Source organism: Agelaius tricolor, unplaced genomic scaffold (genome assembly GCF_023055355.1).
Source record: "Agelaius tricolor isolate 1412-34295 unplaced genomic scaffold, bAgeTri1.0.p SCAF_15, whole genome shotgun sequence".
Taxonomy (NCBI): Eukaryota; Metazoa; Chordata; class Aves; order Passeriformes; family Icteridae; genus Agelaius; species Agelaius tricolor.
The window spans coordinates 20954107-20973651 of record NW_027269275.1 but is presented as its reverse complement, the minus strand read 5'-3'; the positions used below and the strand labels follow the sequence as shown (position 1 = coordinate 20973651).

The window sequence follows — 19545 nt, the reverse complement described above, 5'->3', positions numbered from 1 at the left end:
TTCACATGTGTTTGTGTGTGTTTGTGTTTACACATTTACGTGTGTCTGTGTTTGTGTGCATGTTCATGAGTGTTTATGTGGGTTTCTGTTCATGAGTGTTCATGTGTCTCTGTGTGTGTTTACATCTTCACGTGTGTGTGTGTGTGTGTGTGCCCAGGTGCACACCCCTGTGTGCACGGTATTTGCACACACACTGTGCACGTGTTCGGTATTTCCCTGTGCACACACCCCCCCACACACCTGTCCCACAGCTGAACTGGCCCCAATGCCCTGCTGTAAAAGTTGCCCCAGCTCCCTCAGAAACCCCCATAGAGACCCCACCCCAGAGATCCCCCCACTCCTTCCAGAGACCGTCATTCCTCCCCCCATCCCCACACCAGACTCAAAATGAGACCCGGAGCCCCTGGAAAAGGCAATCTGATATAAATAGCGATTTACAAAGAATACAAAAATAGAAGGAGGGGAGGCAGCACCCGAGCCAGCACCCCACAGGACCCCAGAGCCCCCCGAAGCAGAGAACCGTGCAGGAGTTTGCCCGGGGGGTGCGGGGGTCCCGGCAGGAGGGGGGAGCCCTGGAGGTCCCACCTGGGCCCCCCAGCCCGCAGGGTGTGGGAGCTGCCCCCAAGGGGAGGGAAAGTACAAAAAGCGAAAAGTGCATCAATCTACATGTCCTGCCCCAGGGGAGGGACAGCCCCGCAGGGTCCCTGCAGCCCCGGGCACAGACACGGCGTTTGTTCAGCCTTTGGGAGATCCGGGGGGCACTGCTGGGGGGCATGGGGGGGAGGCCAAGCCCCAGGGACCAGGACCTGTGCCAGAGCACCCCCTCTGCACCCCTGAGTGCCCCCGGTAAGACAAACACGTCCCCTCACCCTGAGCAGGGCGTGGAGACCCTGTCATGCAGCAATGGGGGGTCCCACAGCCCCAGCCCTGCCCCGTGTGGGGACAATGTGACCTCTTTGGGGGAAGCCCCAAGGCAGGGGGACACGGGTTCCCCTGGAGGTGAGCTGGGGGCACGAGGGGTCCCCCAGGCAGGGGGACGGGGCTGGCCCCACTCCAAGGCACAGGCGGTGAGATCAGCGATGGCTTCAGCCCCGGGGGGATTAAAGCTGGTGTGAGTAACCCAACCCCCAGCACTGGGGGCCGGCAGCGCAGCCGTGGGGCAGGAGGGGCTGGCCCCCCGCAGCCGTCCTGCCACACTCCCGGCGGCTCTCAGGGCAGCAATCCCAGTCCCAGCAAGGCACCGATGGGGCAGGAGAGGCTGGGGGGCCCTCTGTGACCCCCAGCCGGTGGTGACAGGGCGAGGGGGCTGGGGCACCTATGCCAGCAGCCCCATGCGGGTGACTTTGGCCGAGAGGAAGGTGTGCAGCACGAAGACGATGGGCTTGGGGCAGGAGTGCAGGTCCAGCGCCTGGGGGGAGATGGAGAGTGGTGTCAGCCCCCCCCACATCCCACCGGGGACTGCAGGGCTGGGGGCTCCAACCAGCCAAACCCAGTGAGTCTGGGCAGCCGGGATGCTGCAGGGATGGGGGAAGCAGGAGGAAGCAGGGGCTCCCCTGGAGGAAGATCCCCAAACCAGGGGTCAGCCCGGCTGCCCCCTCCTCACCAGCTCGCCCTCAGGGCCCCCGAAATCCAGGTAGAGGGTCCTGATGCCGTCATCCGCAGACATCTTCAGCCGCTCGTAGGGGTAGCGGAAGAGCACGCTGGAGCCCGGCTCGTCCCGGGAGATGGTGAACCCGCCCTCGTAGTGGATGGAGAGCTGCACCTCCTGCCCGCCCAGCGTGCAGCCTGCGGGCACAGCCGCTGCCGTCAGTCCCGGAGGGGCCCGGGGGCAGCCGTGGGGGCCCGGGGGCAGCCGTGGGGGGCCCAGCACCGCGGCACTCACCCACGGTCACCTCCTTGATGAGCTCGGCGGCGGCGTGGCAGCCCTGCACCAGGACGCGCGTCCAGGCTGACAGGTCGCGGTGAGTCTCCACGCGGAACACGTGCATCTCCACGCCCTGGCGAGAGCCCGTCCGCGTGGCGAACGTCAGCTCCGAGCCCAGCGCGGGCGAGCGGCGCCCGGAGCCAGAGTGCACCAGCCTGCAGGGGAAGGCATGGCCGGAGTCAGGGGTACGATGGCAGTGCTGGCACCGCGTCACCCCGTCACCCCTGCCCTGAGGCACTGCCACGGCCCCCCGGCCCAGCTCACCGGGTGGCCACCAGCGGGTAGCTGTGGCAGGGCGAGGCCCAGGCGTCCCTGGTCCAGGGCATCCCATCATACAGCAGCAGGTCCTTCTCCGTCACTGCCATCAGCACCGGCCGCCACTGCTGCCGCCCGCCGTCCAGGCGTGCCTGCCGGGCACGGGGCACCGTGAGGGGTGCGCCACAGCCCCAGCACCCAGCCCTGAGCCCAAGGCAGTAGTTCCCCATTGCCAGGCAGCATCCACAGCACCCACAGAGATGGGCACAGAGAGCAGTGAGAGCCAGAGTCCCTACCCACATCCCCAATCCCGCCTCCCCTTGGTTTGCCATCCTGGAAACCAAGCTGGGAGCAGCCCCCAGGGGTCCTGCCCACCATACTGCCAGGCTGGCTGCAGCTCTCAGGCAGTAAATTCATGGAATAGGGAGGGTGTGATGAGGGTTTCCATCTGGAAAATGCCAGTGGGAGAAGGGGCTGAGGGCACAGGAAATGCTGCCATCACCGGGGCACAGCTGGATGGGAGAGCAGCAGAGCCAGAGCCCAGGCCGGGCTCTCTGGCTGCATCCACAGCCCCAGTGGCATCCTCGGCACATCCCATTGGCACTGCTGTCCCTGGGAGCCCCCCGGCACATCCCATCAGTGGTACCTGCTCGGCCAGCCAGGCGATGTGCTTCACCTCTCGGCCACCGGCCGTGGGGCTGCCGGAGCCCAGCGTGGCGTTGAGCTCGGCCAGGACCTGGGGCAGCAGCGCGGTGATGTTGGCGTGCAGGGCGCTGAACCAGGCGTGGGCCGTGGCCGTGTCCCGGCAGCGCAGCACCAGCGTGTTCCGGCTGTCCGGAGAGTGCAGCTCGATCAGCCTGCAGGGGACGGGGACACGGCCCAGGCTGGGACACCAGCACTGCCTGGGCCCTGCGCTGCAAACTGGCTGCACTGCTTTGGGGCTTCTGCTGTGCATTTCCACCTGCCAGGGCTTTTAGCACTCATTTTAAGGCAGAGGGGCTGCCAGGGGGCTGGGAGGGAACATGGCATAGCCCTGGCCCTGGCCAAACCCTCTGCAGTGTCCTTCCACAGCTCAGTGGGTGAAGCAGGGGGTCATGGCCTCAGCGAGGGGCAGCCCCCAGCTGTGCCCAGGGTGTCCATGGGGTGCAGGGTCCCTCACGCTGGCACTGGTGGGCAGACCCAGTCCTGTCCTGAGGTCTTTGGGGAGCAGGGTCCCCCCCACCGGCAGCCCCTGTCCTCACCTGTTCTCCAGGTCGGGCATGCTGAGGTTCCGGGCAGCAAAGCACATCTTGAGGGGGATCACCTTGCGGTCACGGGGGCCCTGGTGCTGGGGGGACCCCGAGTCCTCGCTGCCACTCAGGCTGGGGGACTGCGGGGCCGCCCCCTCCCACGGCAGGTCTGACACCAGCGATGGCTTCTTGATGTAGGGGGTCACCTCCCGCATGAACTTCACTGTGGGGAGGGGGGCACAGTCAGGCCTGGGGAGGGTCCTGCACCCCACACCTCAGCCCTGTGCCCCAGGGTTGATCTGATAGGGCAATGTGACCCTCCCACACCAAGGCTTGGAGTGTCCTGGGGGGGGTCCCACCCTGTCCGGGTCAGGGATGTCCCGAGTGAAGGACAGGGCTGACAGCTCATCCATCCCCGCTGCCGGCGCGGGCGTAGGAAGGGGAAGGCGCCACAGGACAATGGTGCTGGGCAGGAGGTCAGGCTGCAGCCCATCCTGGTCCCATCCCGCCCAGCCAGGGCTGTGCCCGCCAAGTTTCCAGCCCTGCCGGCGATGCTGGGCCGGCCCTGCCGCTCACGCCCCGACGGCAGCCAGAGGAGGAGGAGGAGGGTGTGCAGCCAAGACATCCCGGCTCCACGCGCCTCTCCAGGCCGGGAAGGAAGGAAGGAGGCACCAGCTCCAGCTCCTGCTCCCCCCGGAGCGTCCCAGCCCAGCACCGCCCCGCTGACAGCAGCCCTGGACCCCCGCCCGGCCCCGGCAGCCAAGGCCGAGGGAGGGACGCGCTGGGGACAGAGACGGGGCAGTGAGAGGGAAAACCAAACCAAACAGCAAATAGGCTGCTCAGCACCGGGAAACCAGGGGTGAAAGGATCCTGGAGCCGGTACAATGCCACAGCCAGGCCCTCTGGAGGGGGAGTGACACCGATGGTGGGGCCCAGGCTGTGCTGCTGCCAATCCTTCCCTGCGGGGCTGCGAGCGGGAAGGGGGAGCAAGGAAGGGACGGCAGGGATGGAAGTGGGCAGGAGACACCGGCCCCCGCCTTCCCGCCGGCTCTGCTGAGCCACGAGGCGCTTGCCCTTGCTGTGGGCAGCACAGGAGTTAATATTAGCTGCTGCCGGCGCGCTGATCCCGGGATTACCGCCGTCCCACACCCCTAATCCCGCTCCGGGCCGGGCGGGGAGCGCCGCGGGCAGCAGCACAGCTCCCGCTGCGGGGCTGCTCGGCAGATGTTTGCCAGATGTGGGCAGCTGCCTCCAGCACGGGGAGGGAGCTCAGCACGCGGGGCTGCAGCTCACAGCGACCCTGCGGTGCAGACACTGACCCCGGTGCAGTCAGGAGCGTGAGAGGCCAAGCTCGGCAGGAGTGTGGGTGCCCCGAGGTGACCCAGGACTGTGTGTGCTCATGGTGGGGGCAGCAGAACTGGCTCTGTTTTCAGTGGGATGCATCCATGGTGCAGGCAGGACATGGAGCACCTTATGCCAGGGGCTGGGGGCACCTGCAACCACCCCTCCTGCTTCTGTGGAGGCGGTGACCAGCGCAGAGCTGCACTGCTGCCCTGGCAGGGCCAGCACCACCACCCCGGCACAGGCGCTGCCGCCCCACCCACGCTCACCACAGAGGAAGCCCAGCTGTCGCCTGCGCCCCTGGCCTGTCCCGCCGCAGGAAGGCGGCAGCTCCGGCTGCACACCGGCACTGCCGGCTGCACACCGGCCTCACCGGGGCTCACCGAGCCCCTGCATGCAGCCGGCAGGGAACACCACCAGCCTCCCCAAGGCTTGTGCCCGGCCGTGCCCCTGGCAGTGCCCAGGGTCTGCACCGCACCCACAGCTCCCGGCGGGGCGGAAGGGCTCCCTTCCCCCAGGGCAGCCAGCGGGGCCTGTGGGTGCCCGGGGAGGTGCTTGGCGTGGGCCCTGAGGCCAACCCAGCCCCCAGGATGGGTGACACTGACACCAGCCCCGCGGAGATGCCGTGCAGGGCTGATGGTTTCCCCTCCACCACTGGCACAGGGCCCGGGAGAAGCTCTGGCACCTGCCAGGGTGGCCACGGCTCCAGGGCTGTGAGGAGGGATGGGGCTGGATGGCATGGCCAGGTCCCCCACCAGCTCCTCTGTGGGCTCTGCTGATAGCAGCTGACCACGGGATGGTCCCACCAGAACCATTGGAGCAGCTGTGCCCAGCACAGTGAGAAGGGAAAGGAAGGGAAAGGAAGGGAAAGAAAAGGAAGAGAAAGTAAGGGAAAGGAAGGGAAGAGGCGTCTGCCACAGCACCCGTGCCCGTGGCGGAAGCGAGGGACAAACACAGCACAGGGCTGGAGCTCCTGTGGGACAGGATCAAACGGCTGGCAGCAGGAGGAAGGACGTCCTGAACCGGGCACGGGGTCCTGTGGGGACCCTCGCTGTGTTCAACAGCAGCACACGACCACAGCACCAAGCCCGACCCTGCTGCTCCACCTCAGCCCCTGCGGCACCCAGCCCTGCCCAAGCACCTCGAGCCAGCTGTGCCCACACCAGGGAGCCCAGCCATGTCCCCTCATGCCACTGCAGCGTGCCAGGAGCGTGTGGCAAAGCAGCAGTGCCCATCCCTGTACCGTGCCCAACAGGCACCGTGCCCAACAGGCACCGTGCCCATGGAGCAGCCTCACGCAGCGGGGGACAGACGGACATGCCAGGACACCAGGACAGTGTGTGTGGCACCACAGCACTGTGGCACAGCCCACCCTGACCTACGGCATGGGGGCTGGTGGCCTCGCCGTGCCCTGTGGCACGAGCCCCGTGCTGTGCCACCGGGCTGGGCAGGTCCTGCCCGAGCTTGTCGGGCTGCTGGGAACAGGAACAGGTCGGGCAGGAGCCGGTGGCTCTGCCGGGCCAGCCCCGAGCCGGCTGTGCTGGGCACAGGGCCCGGGGACACCGAGCCTGCGGGGGCTGAGCCTCAGGGACAGGGGCAGAGCCTGGACCAACGCCCCGGGTCACAGCCCTCCCTCAGGACACTCAGCCAGCCTGGGCATTGTCACCAGGGATAGGGGACAACCTGTTCGGGGGGACACCACAGCCAGGGGACAACAAGTCTGTCCTGGGGGACCCCAGATCTGTCTCTGAGGGACCCAAGTCTGTCCTGGAGGAACACAATCAGTGATCACAATCCTGTCCTTGTCCCCAGCTGTGAGGGGTCCCCATCCTGCCGCAGAGGGAACAGCCCGAGCAGGGGGGACACCGCAGTCCCTGTCCCCGTGCCTGGGGGCCCCCCCGTGGCTTTTTGGGGACACAGAAATGTGCCAGGACTGGGGTGGGGGAGTGGCGTCCCACACCCGGAAAAGGGACCCAAAGGGGGTCCGGGAGTCCGGTGACAGCGGCAGGGAGGTGTGGTGGGAGCCGGTAACGGCGGGGGAGCACCGGGGCGGGGGACAGGAGAGCACCGGGGGCCCGCACCGGAGATTCGGGGGGAGAGGAAGGGGTTGAAGCGTTACCTTCAAGGATGACCTCCCTCCCGGCTCTCTTCAGCGCCTGCACAGCTTGATCGTGGGTGGCATCGCGGAGATCGACGCCGTTAACAGCGAGGATGGCGTCGCCTAACCGGAGCGCTCCGCTCCTTTCCGCCGCCAATCCCGGGAAGATCCGTGAGATCAGCACCGGCATCCGATTCTCCCGACCTCCCTTAATGCTGATCCCGAGCCCTCCCGCCTCCGCTTTCACCACCCGCACCCTCCTCACGCCACCGGGTGCCGCCGCCTCCGCGTTGCCGTTCACCACGCCGTTCACCACCGACGGATCGCCGGTCCCCGGTTCCGCCGTTAAGCTCAGCGTTTCCCCGGTCAGTTCCGCCGACACGCGGACCCAGCGCTCCCGCAGGAGCAGCTCCAGCAGCCCCGTTTTACAAGCCCGGGTCCACACGGCCATGCCGCCGCCGCCGCCGCCGCCGCCGGTCACCGGGGAAGGGGCGTGGCCTGGCGGAGGGCGCGGTTTGTGGCCCCGCCCCCGCCCGCATGGCGCGCTGCGGTAGGCTCGGGGGCGCGGGAGGACGGGGTGGGGCCGCCCCGCCCCCACCGCCGCTGCCACCAATCAGAGAGGTGGCGGCTAAGCCGCCGCTGCTGTGATTGGTTGTGCTGAAGGGCGGGGCTTAACAAGCCACGCCCCCCGCGCCATGTCTGGCGCTGAGATTTGTTTGGCGCGCTGCGATTTATTTCACGAGTTAAGCTTTAAATCTCCCGTGTTCTCCGGGGATCCCCGATTTCTCTCTCTCCATCCTCGGTTAATGTCGCTTCCCTGCCCCACGCCAGACCTCCAGACCCCCGTCCTTAGGGAATGAGGCTGCCCAGCCCTAGGCAGCACCCATGGACCCACAGGCTCACTGGGGAGAGAGAAGCCAACACTGGGATTAGACACTGTGAGAGAAAGGGGATGGAATTTGGGGTGTCACCTTGTCCCCGCGCCCCGGGGAGGAGAACTGGAAGGATATGAAAATCATGATGACATGATGGTGGAGTGACAACAGGAATGAGCCCTGAGCCTGGGCATGTACACAACAGTGAGGTTTTATTCCTACAGCACCTTAAGAAAATTCTTACAGTGCCCCAGGAAGGCAGCACAGAGACAGTTCCTGAAGCTGGAGTGGCTTCTTCTGCTCTCAGGTGCCAAATTTCTTCTGCTGGACAGGCAGAGGCAGCTGGGTTTTGAAGTCCATGATGGGTCGTTCCACCACAACCAGGCAGTTCTTGTCCAGCAGATCCATGAAGAGCAGTGGCTGCAAGGCAGGAGATGGGAATCGTGGAATAAGGGAATGGTTTGGGGTGGAACGGACCTTAAAGGGATCTCATTCCACCCCTTGCCATGGACAGGGACACGTTCCACTGTCCCAGGTTGCTCCAAGCCCTGTCCAACCTGGCCTTGGGCACTGCCAGGGATCCAGGGGCAGCCACAGCTGCTCTGGGCACCTGTGCCAGGGCCTGCGCACCCTCCCAGGGAACAATCCCATCCCACTATCCCATCTAACCCTGCCCTCTGGCAGTGGGAGCCATTCCCTGTGTCCTGTCCATACCCTCGTTCCAAGTCCCTCTCCAGAGCTGAGCACCTCCCTGACCCCGCTCCCCAACACCATCACCCACCTGGAACTTCTTGCAGATCTTGAAGGCATGGAGCTGCCTCTTCCTGGCGGTCTCTGGGAGCTGTTTGAGGGTGCTCTGGTTCATCAGGAGGGCGCTGTCGTCAGGCAGGGGCTGCGGGAGGGCAGCGGGCAGAGCGCGGGTCAGGCTCTGCAGGAGCCCCCCGGCACCCCCAGCCCTCCCGCCCGCTCACCAGGGACTTGTCGAGCACGCAGAGCAGGTATGTGTCATGGAGCAGGATGTGCGAGGGGTTCTTGGGGTTGAAAGTGATGTGAGTGATGGGCGAGTCCCGCTCCAGCCAGGCGCAGTGCAGCCCCCGGCTCTGCACGGCACGGCTCCAGCTCGTGTACTGCCTCTCGGGGATGCTGAACTCAAACAGCTGCAGGGAGCACAGCAGGGACACGCTCAGGGTGTCTGCTCCTGCCAGCAGCTCCAGCCAGGGCCCCGAGCCAAGCCAGACAGGGAAGGGAGCAGGGCCACGAGAGCTCGACTAGCAGAGCTCCTACCTGCTGGTCCGAGTAGGCAATGACGAGGTTGTTGGTGCTGGGGTGGATGGCGAGGGCAGATACAGCACAGTCATAGTTGGGCACCACGCAGTGATGCTGCAGGAGGGGACAGTGCACTGACAGGACCCGCCAGGGCCACTGCTGACAGCTCTCCCACACACCCACCCTGACCAGAACCTCCAGGACTGCCTCTGACCCCTTTCCCACACACCCACCCTGACCAGAACCTCCAGGACTGCCTCTGACCCCCTTTCCCACACACCCACCCTGACCAGAACCTCCAGGACTGCCTCTGACCCCTTTCCCACACACCCAGCCCTGATCAGAACCTCCAGGACTGCCTCTGACCCCTTTCCCACACCACACCCACCCCAGCCCTGCTCCAGGGATGCAGTGATGGCTCCCAGCAGGGCAGTGCCTGCTGAGTTCCCCATCCCGTGTCCCCTAAGGCTGGGGGGTCACTCCCAGGCCCACCTTGAAGCTTTTCAGGTTGTAGATGTGGATGGCCCAGTCTCCACTGACAGCTGCCAGCCAGTGCCCGTCCGCACTCGGTGCCAGCAGGTAAACGGCCTCGGAGCAGCCTGCAGAGAGCCTTGGGCTCAGAGGGGTGCTGGCAGCTCCAAACCTCAGAGACACCCAGCCCCACGTGCCCCCTGATTGCCCAGTGCCAGGCCACGAGGGCACAAACACCCCCCGGAGAGACTCACACACCCCTGAGGGCAGGAGAGGGGGACACCCCTCTCTACACCCGCAGGGGAGGGGGATGCAGAGCCCAGGAACCCCCAGCCCCAGCCCAGCTCCCCCCAGCCCACACCTGAGGGCGGCCGCAGCGTGTGCAGGTGTTTGCAGCCCCCCGGCTCCAGCAGCTGGAAGACGTGGACAGATCCTCGAGCAGAGGCCACGAAGAGGCTCTCGGAGTCGGCAGAGAACTGGAGCTGGTAGGCTGGGGGCAGGAGCTTGGGCACTTTGGGGACCTGGCAGCGGGGAGAACGCAGCTCTGGCAGCCACTCCACTGCCACCCACATCCCCACGAGTGAGAGTGGCCAGGCCAGCCCCCGCAGCCCCCCAACCTCTGACCTTCCTGAGGCTGATGCTGTCCCCGTCGCAGCGCACGCGGTACAGCTGGAAGCGGGAGGCCGTGGAGTAGCCCAGCCAGGTGCCACAGGGTGAGATGGAGCTGCAGTAGATGTGCTCCGGGCCCTGGGAACACCACGGGACTCAGGGAGGCCCAAGGGACCCCCAGAGCCCAGCACACAGCCCTCAGCTGCCCCAGGGACACCCCAGCCCGCTCAGCCCTACCTTGCTCTTGAGCTGCACCAGGTGCTCGGGCATCCGGCACAGGGGAAGGACCTCGCCGTCCTTTCCTGGGGAAGGAACCACACCGACCACCAGTGAGAGTGGGGAAACCACACCGGGCTCTCTGAGCAGCTGGGGATCCTGGGGGAGCGTCCAGACCCTTCCCTGAGGCCCAGGACAGCTCAATCCCAAAATCCTGCTGGCAGCCTGCGCTCTGCCAGGGAGCCGACACCGGAGAGCTGCACCTGTGACTCACCGGTCTCCTCAGTGGAGCCAAGTCTCCAGAGCTCCAGGTACTGGGAGAACTGGAAGAGGAGCAGCCGGGCTTTCCTGGCGCAGGAGACGAGGCGTCGCTGCGTGGAAAAACAGGCAGGATGTCAGGGACACACAGCCTGGCACAAGGGGCTGGGGCACAGCCGGAATGCCCTGGGGTGCTGGTGACTCTGAGCAGGGGGAGAGCAGGGAAATCAGGTCCGTGGGATGGGAGCCTGGAGATGGAGACCCAGCAGGACCAGCAAGACCAGCTTGACAACTTGCACTGCTCCTTGGCAGAGCTTCCAGATGTACCAGGAAAGGAGACACAACGGGGCAGAGGAGGGAGCCAGGCACAGGGAAGGAACCCTGGCAGGGTAATGAGGGCACCTGGAGGGCAGGGAGATCCAGCCCTGCCTGCCCCACCAGCTCCAAGCCCCCAGTCCCTGCACCACTCACGTGGGGGAAGGTGAATTTTCGGAGCACTGCGTCGTAGCTCTTCTTCTGCACCTTCTCCATCAGCGGGCGGATCACCAGCTGGGCGTCCAGGCCTGGAAGCCAAGCACAGATCAGCCCGGCCGGTACCAGGAGGGCAGACCCTGCCCAGTCCCGGTGCCCCCAGCAGGGCAGTCGTACCCCCGGAGATGAGGGCGGTGGGGCTGTGCGCCACAGCCCGCACGTCGTGGCTGTGGAACTGGAAGGGCTTGGTCCGCACCCAGCGCTTCTCCAGCCCGCCCAGCCTCACGGGCAGCAGCTGCAGATGGTAGGTGGCCCCGGTCGAGGTGCCCACGATCATGCTGTCCTCCTTCTGCATAGAAAACGGTGCTGTGGGAGCAGACTGGGAACAATAGCAGGGCACTGCCAGGAGGCAGAGTGCAGCAGCTCTCGCTCCCTGTCAACCAGGGGGGACCTGTGGGTGTCACCCACCTGTGACACGGCCAGCGAGAGCACGGCCGAGGTGCTGACGGTGTGGGACTCTGCCAGCGTGCCCTGCTCCCAGTCCCAGAACTGCACCCTCCCAAAGGAGTCGGCGCTGACCACGGTGCCGCTGGACAGGAGGGCGATGGCCCACACCACGCACTCGCGCTTGGCCTTCTCCACGTGGTGGTTCACCATGACCCTCTGCACCGTCTGGCCTGCAGTGCGAGAAGGTTGGGGGGGGCCAGGGGATCCCCCAGTGCCTGGCAGGGCCAGTGGGTGCCGGTGGTCCCGGGGGATGGGATGGGATGGGATGGGATGGGGATGGGGATGGGGATGGGGATGGGATGGGGCTGCTCCCGGGACAGGAGATACCTGAAGTGACGTCAATCACACGAAAGAAGTCGATGGAGCCGGCCACGATATGAGTGTCCGAGGGGTGCCAGGACAGGCACAGGACACGGCCTGGGGAGGGAGGGAAGCTCCGTGTGAGAGCCCACGGTCACCGGGACAGCCGGAGGGACGGTGCTGCAGCCAGGACCCACCTTTCCGCCTGTCCAGGTTCCGCTCGAACTGGATCCCCCCAGGAACCACCTGGAAGATCTTGACAGAGCCGTCCTCGCAGCCGATCTGCGGGGGCCGGGATCAGCGCGGGGCTCAGCAGGACCCTCTCCCCGTGCCGCCGGCCCCGGCGCCGCTCCCGGCGGGACTCACCGCCAGCTGGGTGCCGGTGCTGTTGGCCACCATGCTCCAGATGGGTCCCCCGCCGCCATCCAGGCCGCGGGCCGCGCTCAGCCCGGACAGGTCGTACTCGGTGATGTCCCCGCCGAGCCCGGCCCCGAAGAGCCGGTCCCCGGCCGCCCAGCACAGCGACTCCACCGACCGCGCCTCGTGCCCGGGGATCACCTGCGCAGGGACCGGGTCACACCGCGGCACCGGGAGCACCCGGTACCACCCGGTACGCATCGGCAGGGCCAGATAACGCCCGGTACAGCCTCGGTGAGGCCCGACACAGGCCCGGTACAGCCCCGGTGCGGATCCGTAGGGCCAAGTAACGCCTGGACCCGGCTCGATACGGCCCGGCTCGGCTCGGTACAGGCCCAGCACAGGCTCGGTGCCGATCGGAAGGACCAAGCACGCCCCGTACGGGCTCGGTACGCGGCCGGTAGAAGCTCGATAAAGCCCGGTACGGCTCGGTACAGGCCCGGTACATCCCGGTACATCCCGTGCCGGCGCCCTCACCTTCTCCTGGAAGTAGTTGGCGGCGAAGTTGTACACCTCGACGGCGCCGTCGGTGCGGGCCAGGGCCAGGCGGGAGCCGCGGGGGTGGCAGGCGAGGCAGCGCACGCCTGCCGGCACCAGCCCGAAGAACCGCACCCGGTGCACCTCGAACTCGCCCATGGCGCTCCGCCGGCCCCGGCGCCGCTTCGCTCCCGCTCCGCTCCCGCTCCGCCCCACGTGCGCGCGGCGCGCCGGAACCGGAGCTGCCCCGGGGCCGCGCGGAACCGGAAGCGGAAGTGGCGGCGGCGCGGCGGGAGATTCGTGCGGGGCCGGCGGCGGGTGCGGTAGCGGAGCCGGGCGGCGGGAGCGGGGCGCGGCGCGGGGCGAGCGCACGGTGCAGGCGGGAGGGATCCGGCCCCGAGAGACCCGGCCGGGCCGCCCCGGGCCGTCCCCGCCGCACCGGCGCCGCTGGAGGGCACCAGCGCCCCGCGGGACCGGGCGGCGGCACGGGGGGCGCAGGGCCCGGGGGAGGCTGCAGGGCCCGCAGGGGGGTCTGGGCCTGGGGGCCTCGGGGAGGGGAAGGGCCTGGGCGGGTCTGGGCTCTGGGCATGGCGGCTGCGGCTGGATCTGGGGGAACCTTGGGGGACCGGAGGGCCTGGGGACATTCTATAGGGTCCGGGGGGTGGATCTCAGGATCTGTGGGCCCAGAACGGGGTCTGTGCATGGGGGGTCTGTGGGGCCCGGGGGTGAAAGTTCATCCTGGAGCCCCCAGATAGGGAGGGCCAGGGGCTCCTGCTCCCCTCCCCGCTGCCCCTGTCCTGACCGTGTCTCTGCAGCCCCTGGCAGGCCCGGCATGGTGCAGATCGTCATCTCCAGGTGAGCCCCGTGGGTCCCGTCCCCGTGGCCCCTGTGCCTGCTGGGGCCCGGGTGACCCTCCCCATGTCTCCCCCAGCGGTGGCACCGGGGCCCTGGCACAGTGGGTGCTGCTGGAGCTGCAGGGCGAGGTGGAGCCCCGGCAGAGCGGGGACCTGGCCGGGAGCCTGCTGGGAGACCTGCACTACACCTGTGAGGTGAGGCTGGACACCACTGGGACCTGCCGGGGACAGTCCAGCCCAGCCTCACCCTCCGCTCTCCCCAGGGCGTCCCTGTGCTCATCGTGGGTCACCACATCCTCTACGGGAAGGTGGTGCAGCTGGAGAAGCCGTTTGCTGTGCTGGTGAAGCAGGGAGGAGCCTCCCAGCCCAGCCCCGTGGGGCCCCACGGCCACTACACCGTTACTGCCCTCATCAAAACCAAACTGCTCTTCAAAACCCGCCCCAAGCCCATCATCACCCACGTGCCGAGGAAGGTCTGAGGGGAAGGATGTGGGCTATGAACTGTGATCTGCTGCTAGAAAAAGCAGCAGGGACTTGGGGAGATCCAGGACCTCATCCCTGTCCTGCACAGGGGACTCTGGCACTGCTGGGTCCTGTGTCTGAGCACCCAGAGCCCTTCCTGGGTCACTTGTCACCCCCAAAATGACTCTTTTCAGAGAGCAACCAAGCTCTTGGCCACAGATGCTGTGGATCACCCCAGGGGCCATGGCTTCTGGTAGGTAGGGACCTCCTGTGAGCCTGGGCAGGGGTGTCCCACCCAGGGGCTGCCCACAGTGTGCAGCAGGCCCCAGGGATCCATGGAGGTGCCAGAGTGGAGATGTCTCCTTCCATCCCCTCCCTGCAGCTGTAGGGACACCAGTGCCACGCAGGGACTCGGGACCAACCTCCCTCAAGTTGGGCAGGGGGTTCAGGGACCCTCCCCAAAACACACCACGTGTCCTCACTTCAAGTCTTTATTTCCACAACTCCGTCAGGATATAAAAACCAGCCTTTTCCACCCGAAATATGGAAAAAAATTCCCCTGGCAGGTTCAAAAATAAATAGATTTACAAACCATCTGCAACAATACCAAAGAGCTACAAAAGTCTTCTAAAAAACCTTGTATTAAATTAAACAAAAACCAGCTAAAAGCTCCATCGTAGAAAGGGGTTTTTATCCAAGTCCTGAAAAAAGGACCCACAGGTGAATTCCCTGGGGAGGGGAAAGTTGGGAAGCACCTTGCCTAAATCCCCATCTCCCCACTGTTGGGAAGGTAGCGGGGTGGGAGTGATGGGGCCGTGGGGTGGCCAGAGCATGACACAGCCCCAGAGGGTCTCCAGCAACGCCCCGGCCGGCACACAGCCCCCCAGTTTTCCCAGTCTCTCCATGCCAGGATCCCCCCCTTGGCTCTTTGGCAAAGCTGAAGGAACCTGCTGCCCTCCTGGAGCAGCCAGAGCCCCGAAAGGCCTGGGGGGCTGCCCATGGGTACGCGCCCGCACGCAGCCGTGGGGCAGAGGCAGCACAGTCAGCAGTGCTGGCACACTGTGTGTCCTGGGGTGGGGAGTGCTCTAGCACCACGGAGGTGGGACTGAAATCCCTGTAAAAGCACCGAGGGGTGGAAGGTTCTGGAGTGGGGTGTGGGGAGCGCGGCCAGCAGCGCTCCACACCAGGATGCTCCATAGGGCACAGCTGGGATGTAGCTGGCAGCACCTGGCTGGGTGATGGGCAGCCCTGGCTCGGCTTCTCTGTGGCCAGCTTGGGATGGAAAAAGGAAAGTATAGGAAAAGTTTGCACCTTAGTAAAGAATAAAAGCAAGATTTCAAGATCTGATGAGAAATGCCAAGGGTTGGGAGCGCTCAGCGCTACCCAGCAGCTCCGGGATTGGGAAAAAGGGGCCTGGGGGTGTTCACTCCAGCACGTGGGATCACCCCAGCACCTGGTGGTTCCGGGACGGGGAAGAGGGGACGGCGGTGGTTACCCTGACACGTCGGGTGGCCAAGGCACCGGGATGACCCTGGCACGGGACCACCCCACGGTCAGACCTCAGTGAAGACCAGCCCACACTGCTCCTGCCTCTTGCCGCAGCGGCGGGCAACGATGGCCAGGTAGAGGGTGAGCAGGGCCACCCAGTAGCAGGCGTAGAGGATGGCACCTGAGACAAGGAAGGCCACCTCGGTCTCGCTGAAGAGGTCCTGGCTGTAGGCGGTGTAGGCCAGCCCGCCCAGCAGCACCGCCACCCACACCGACACTGGCAGCAGCCCCACGAAGTTCACCACGATGGTGCGGCGCCCTGAGGTGCCCCAGCCCGACTTGTTGATGGTGGCAATGGCAAAGATTTTGGCGGGCAGCAGGCTGGACATGTAGAGGAGGGCGTAGAGGGACATGAAGATCATCTCGGCGCTGCCGCGCAGGAAGCAGGCGTAGGTGGCCTTGATGACGCCCACCAGCTGCACCGTCAGCAGGAACAGGAGGATGTTCCAGACGCGGCCGCGGTAGAAGAGCTGGATGACGGTGGCGATGAGGAAGAAGGGGAAGAAGCCGGTGACCACCGACTCGTAGGTCATCCAGAGGTGGTGCTTGTGGAACCAGAGCGCGTTGTAGAGCCACTCGCGGAAGTAGGACTTGCTCCAGCGGGTCTGCTGGTTGAGCCAGCGCAGGTACCGCGTGGGCGTCTCTGTCAGGCACTTGGAGCGAGCCGTGTACTTGGTCCGGTAGCCCAGGCTGAGCACGCGGTTGGTGAGGTGCCGGTCATCCCCGAAGCTGCACTTGCTGCCCAGGAAGGTCTGGTGGTACCAGTCCTCGAGGAACTGCTGCAGCAGCGCATTGCGGTACATGCCCAAGGGGCCGCTGATGCACTGCACGCACCCGAAGTACGACTGGCACGCGCGCTCCACGTTGAAGGCCATCCAGTACCGCACGCTGCTCAGGAAGGAGAGCCACGAGTCGTACTTGTTCAGGATCTGGGGAGGGGATGGATGTGAGCCCAGGCAGCGCTGCAGCCCCATGGGCCCCCAGCCCTGCCCTCCCTCACGCCAGGGTACCTGGACATCGCCGCCGACGCCGCCGACGTGGGGGTCGGCCTCCAGGATGCGGAGCATCTCGGCGGTGCAGGCGGGGTCCAGCACCGTGTCTGAGTCACACACCTGGGGGCAGAGGGAATGTGGAGCCCCGCTCCCGCCGCCCACGCGCGCCCGGCAGACAGCCCAGCCCACAGCCAGGCAAGCCTGAGCCACGGACGGCGAGACCAGGCAGAGCCCCGGAGACCGGCAGGCGATGGAGGGGAGCAGAGCAGCCGGTGGTGCTGGGGCACCGCTGCCCAGGACACCCATCTCTGGCTGCTGACGCTGAGGGAGGACCTGTTCCAGTCACCACATGTGGGGACCTTGCACTTCGTGCCACACTGTCCCACGGGATGACACCACAGCAAGCCATGTGCTGAGGAGGAGCTGATGGGACACCCGTGGGCAGCAGTCAACACCTCAGCCACCCCAGTGTGTGCAGCCCCCAGCCCTGGTGGCTCTAGGCCAGTGCATGGGGCCAGATCCAGTGCCAGGCACCCAGGTACTACTGGGGATTCCTGGGGCACCTCTGCCCAGGACGCTCACTGCCCACATCCCCCAGCCCATGCACCCACCTGGATATAGTCCACGGAGTCTCCGAGCGCCCGGAAGGCCGTGTACATCACCTCCCGCTTCCCGCCCCACTTCTGGAGGATGCAGGAGTAGGTGTTGCTGCGGACCAGTGCCTGAACTCGGGCCAGCCCTTCCCGCAGCCCGGCCTCCGTCTCCCCCTCGCCCCAGGCGTGGAAGTTGCTCCTCCAGATGTAGCTGCCGGAGTGCTCGGAGCCCATCACGTCGTGGAAGATGTCCAGCATGTAGGTGTCGTCGGGGCCGTTCCCGTCCACCACCATCACCACTTTGAGGTCGGGGAAGGCGATGCGCTTGACGGAGCGTAGGCACTTCGTCAGGTAGTCGGGGTCCTCCTGGAAGGCGGCGATGCAGAGGGCCACGGAGCGCCCCGGCCGCACCGGCTGCCCCTCGCCCCGCATGCGCCGGTGCTCCAGGAAGGCGAAGAGGCTCTGGATGAAGAGGTGCAGCCCCAGGATGGCCCCGTAGAGGCCGAAGGAGAGGTAGTGCTTCTCCGTGTGGATGAACTGGTACCCTGTGACGTAGGCGGCCAGGATTCCCCCCAGCACCGCCACGGCGAAGAGGCTGGTCCCCACGACACGCAGGGCCGTGGAGAGGCTCCCTGGCATCTGGGGGGACACGGGGCACCATCAGGGCACGGGGACATCCTCCCCATCAGGTCACCCGGAATGCAAAAGCGGGGTGGCCCTGCTCCTCCGCTGCCCCACGGCCACCCTGTCCCTCGCCGGCCACTGGTGTGGGGGTGACACCTTCCCAATGCCTCCGCGGGGCCAGAGGAGGTGCGGGGGTCCCCCACACCCCGCTGTGTGTGTGCCAGGTGAGGTGCAGGGGTCCCAGGTACCCCACCGAGCACGGTGCCAGCACCCCCCATCCACCCGAGCAGGAGCACGGCTGCTCGCAGGCGATGGCTGGGCTGGAGGACAGGGAAGGGCACGGGGATGTCAGGGACGGGGTGTCCCCGGGGAAATCTCGGCCGCCCAGAGCCCTCCTCCACCCGAGCGTGTGCAGGGGACCCCCGGCTGCGGGGACGGCAGCAGCGAGACCCCCGCCCGCTGCGGGATGGGACGGGCAGCGCGGGCAGGACGGGACTGCGGGGAGGCACCGGGACGCGGGCAGGGGGTGCGGGCAGGTCGGGGGTGCCCGAGCACGTGCTGGGGTGCGGGCAGGGCGCGGAGCCAGCCCCAGGGACCCCGGCGGCACCTCCCGGGCAGCCCCCTCCGGCTCCTCCCGGTCCCGCAGCCCCCGGCGCTCCCGGCTCCTCCCGGTCCCGCAGCCCCCGGCGCTCCCGGCTCCCGTTACCCCCGGCCCCGCAGCCTCCGGTGTTGCCGGGCTCACAGCACCGCGGGGGACCCCGAGCCGGCACCAGCGGGCCGGGAGGGAGGAGGAGGGACCGGGACTCACCGTGGAGGTGCCGGTGGTGGTGGTGCCGCCGCTCCCCACCCGCCGCCGCCGCTGTGCGCCCGGCCCGGCCCGTGCGGCCCCTTTATACCGCGGCGGGGCCGGCACCGCCCGCAGCCCGCGGGGGCCCCGCCCGGCACCGGCACCGGCACCGGCACCGCCGGCACCGCCCCCGGCACCAGCACCGGCACCGGCTCCAGCTCCGCCCGCAACCCCCGGGAACCCGCTCCGCACCGGCAGGACCTGGCACCGGCCCCAGCCCCGCACTGCGGGAGTGATGACCGGCACCGGCAGCACCGGCAGCACCGGCGGCGCCGGCGGCACCGGCATCAGCAGCACCAGCGCTGCACCGGCACTGGCACCATCACAGGCATTACGGCACGGCTGCTATACCGGCGGCACCGGCAGCGGCTCCGGTGCTGCACCGGAACCAGCATCACCATCACCCGGCACCGGCATCAGGTGCGGGCAGGGCACGGAGCCAGCCCCAGGGACCCCCGGCAGGCGCTCGGGGTGGAGGAGGCACTGGGAGGGTGTCACCCTGTCACCCCCAAGGCAGTGACCGGTGAGGGACAGGGACCGGCCACTCCATCTCCCCCCGTCCCGCTCTTGGGACCCCTCTGATGACACCCACGTGTCACCTTCCTGTCCCACCGTGTGCCCCCGCGGCATAAGCCACCTGTGTCACCCTGTCCCCGTGCCCGGTGGGTGCCAAGGCAGGACCAGGGGCATCCCGAGGACAGCAGCACCTTGTCCCTGTGCTGGCCCGATGGCAGGGGACAACCAGCTCCTGGAGGGGCCACTCTGAGTCCGTAGGAGCACAGCCTCGACTCGGGGCTCAAATTCAGCACTTATGGGTTTCTCAGCCCAGCCGTGTCCTGCTGTGTTGGGAGCTGGGGGTGAGGAAATGCCGAGGCTGGCTCAGAGACTCCGAGCACCAGGAGCTGGGAAAG

At 66.9% G+C, this 19545-nt stretch overlaps 4 protein-coding genes across 4 annotated transcripts; 1 reads left to right on the top strand and 3 right to left on the bottom strand.

Moving 5' to 3' along the window:
* Nucleotides 1-406: 406 nt before the first annotated feature.
* SNTB2 (syntrophin beta 2) lies at nt 407-7386 on the bottom strand. Its single transcript, XM_071440909.1, is given in 8 exon segments — nt 407-1408; nt 1604-1785; nt 1883-2079; nt 2189-2331; nt 2826-3036; nt 3421-3631; nt 6869-7353; nt 7355-7386. Coding segments are annotated over 8 exon segments (1554 nt in total). The 3' UTR covers nt 407-1315.
* Nucleotides 7387-7915: 529 nt separating this feature from the next.
* UTP4 (UTP4 small subunit processome component) lies at nt 7916-12971 on the bottom strand. Its single transcript, XM_071440906.1, has 16 exons — nt 12715-12971; nt 12187-12378; nt 12018-12102; nt 11848-11937; nt 11482-11690; nt 11191-11362; nt 11014-11105; nt 10559-10655; nt 10306-10370; nt 10084-10206; nt 9821-9980; nt 9481-9587; nt 9007-9102; nt 8694-8879; nt 8504-8614; nt 7916-8142 (listed from the first exon to the last, which is right to left on the bottom strand). Exons 1-16 carry the CDS (start codon nt 12871-12873, stop codon nt 8026-8028), a joined length of 2061 nt encoding a protein of 686 aa, XP_071297007.1. The 5' UTR covers nt 12874-12971; the 3' UTR covers nt 7916-8025.
* CHTF8 (chromosome transmission fidelity factor 8) lies at nt 12941-14698 on the top strand. Its single transcript, XM_071440908.1, has 4 exons — nt 12941-13032; nt 13530-13569; nt 13646-13763; nt 13832-14698. Exons 2-4 carry the CDS (start codon nt 13547-13549, stop codon nt 14045-14047), a joined length of 357 nt encoding a protein of 118 aa, XP_071297009.1. The 5' UTR covers nt 12941-13032; nt 13530-13546; the 3' UTR covers nt 14048-14698.
* Nucleotides 14699-14715: 17 nt separating this feature from the next.
* HAS3 (hyaluronan synthase 3) lies at nt 14716-18775 on the bottom strand. The gene is made up of 4 exons (XM_071440907.1): nt 18596-18775; nt 17182-17802; nt 16589-16690; nt 14716-16507 (listed from the first exon to the last, which is right to left on the bottom strand). The coding sequence occupies exons 2-4, from the start codon at nt 17800-17802 to the stop codon at nt 15584-15586; spliced, it is 1647 nt and encodes a 548-aa protein (XP_071297008.1). The 5' UTR covers nt 18596-18775; the 3' UTR covers nt 14716-15583.
* Nucleotides 18776-19545: the final 770 nt, after the last annotated feature.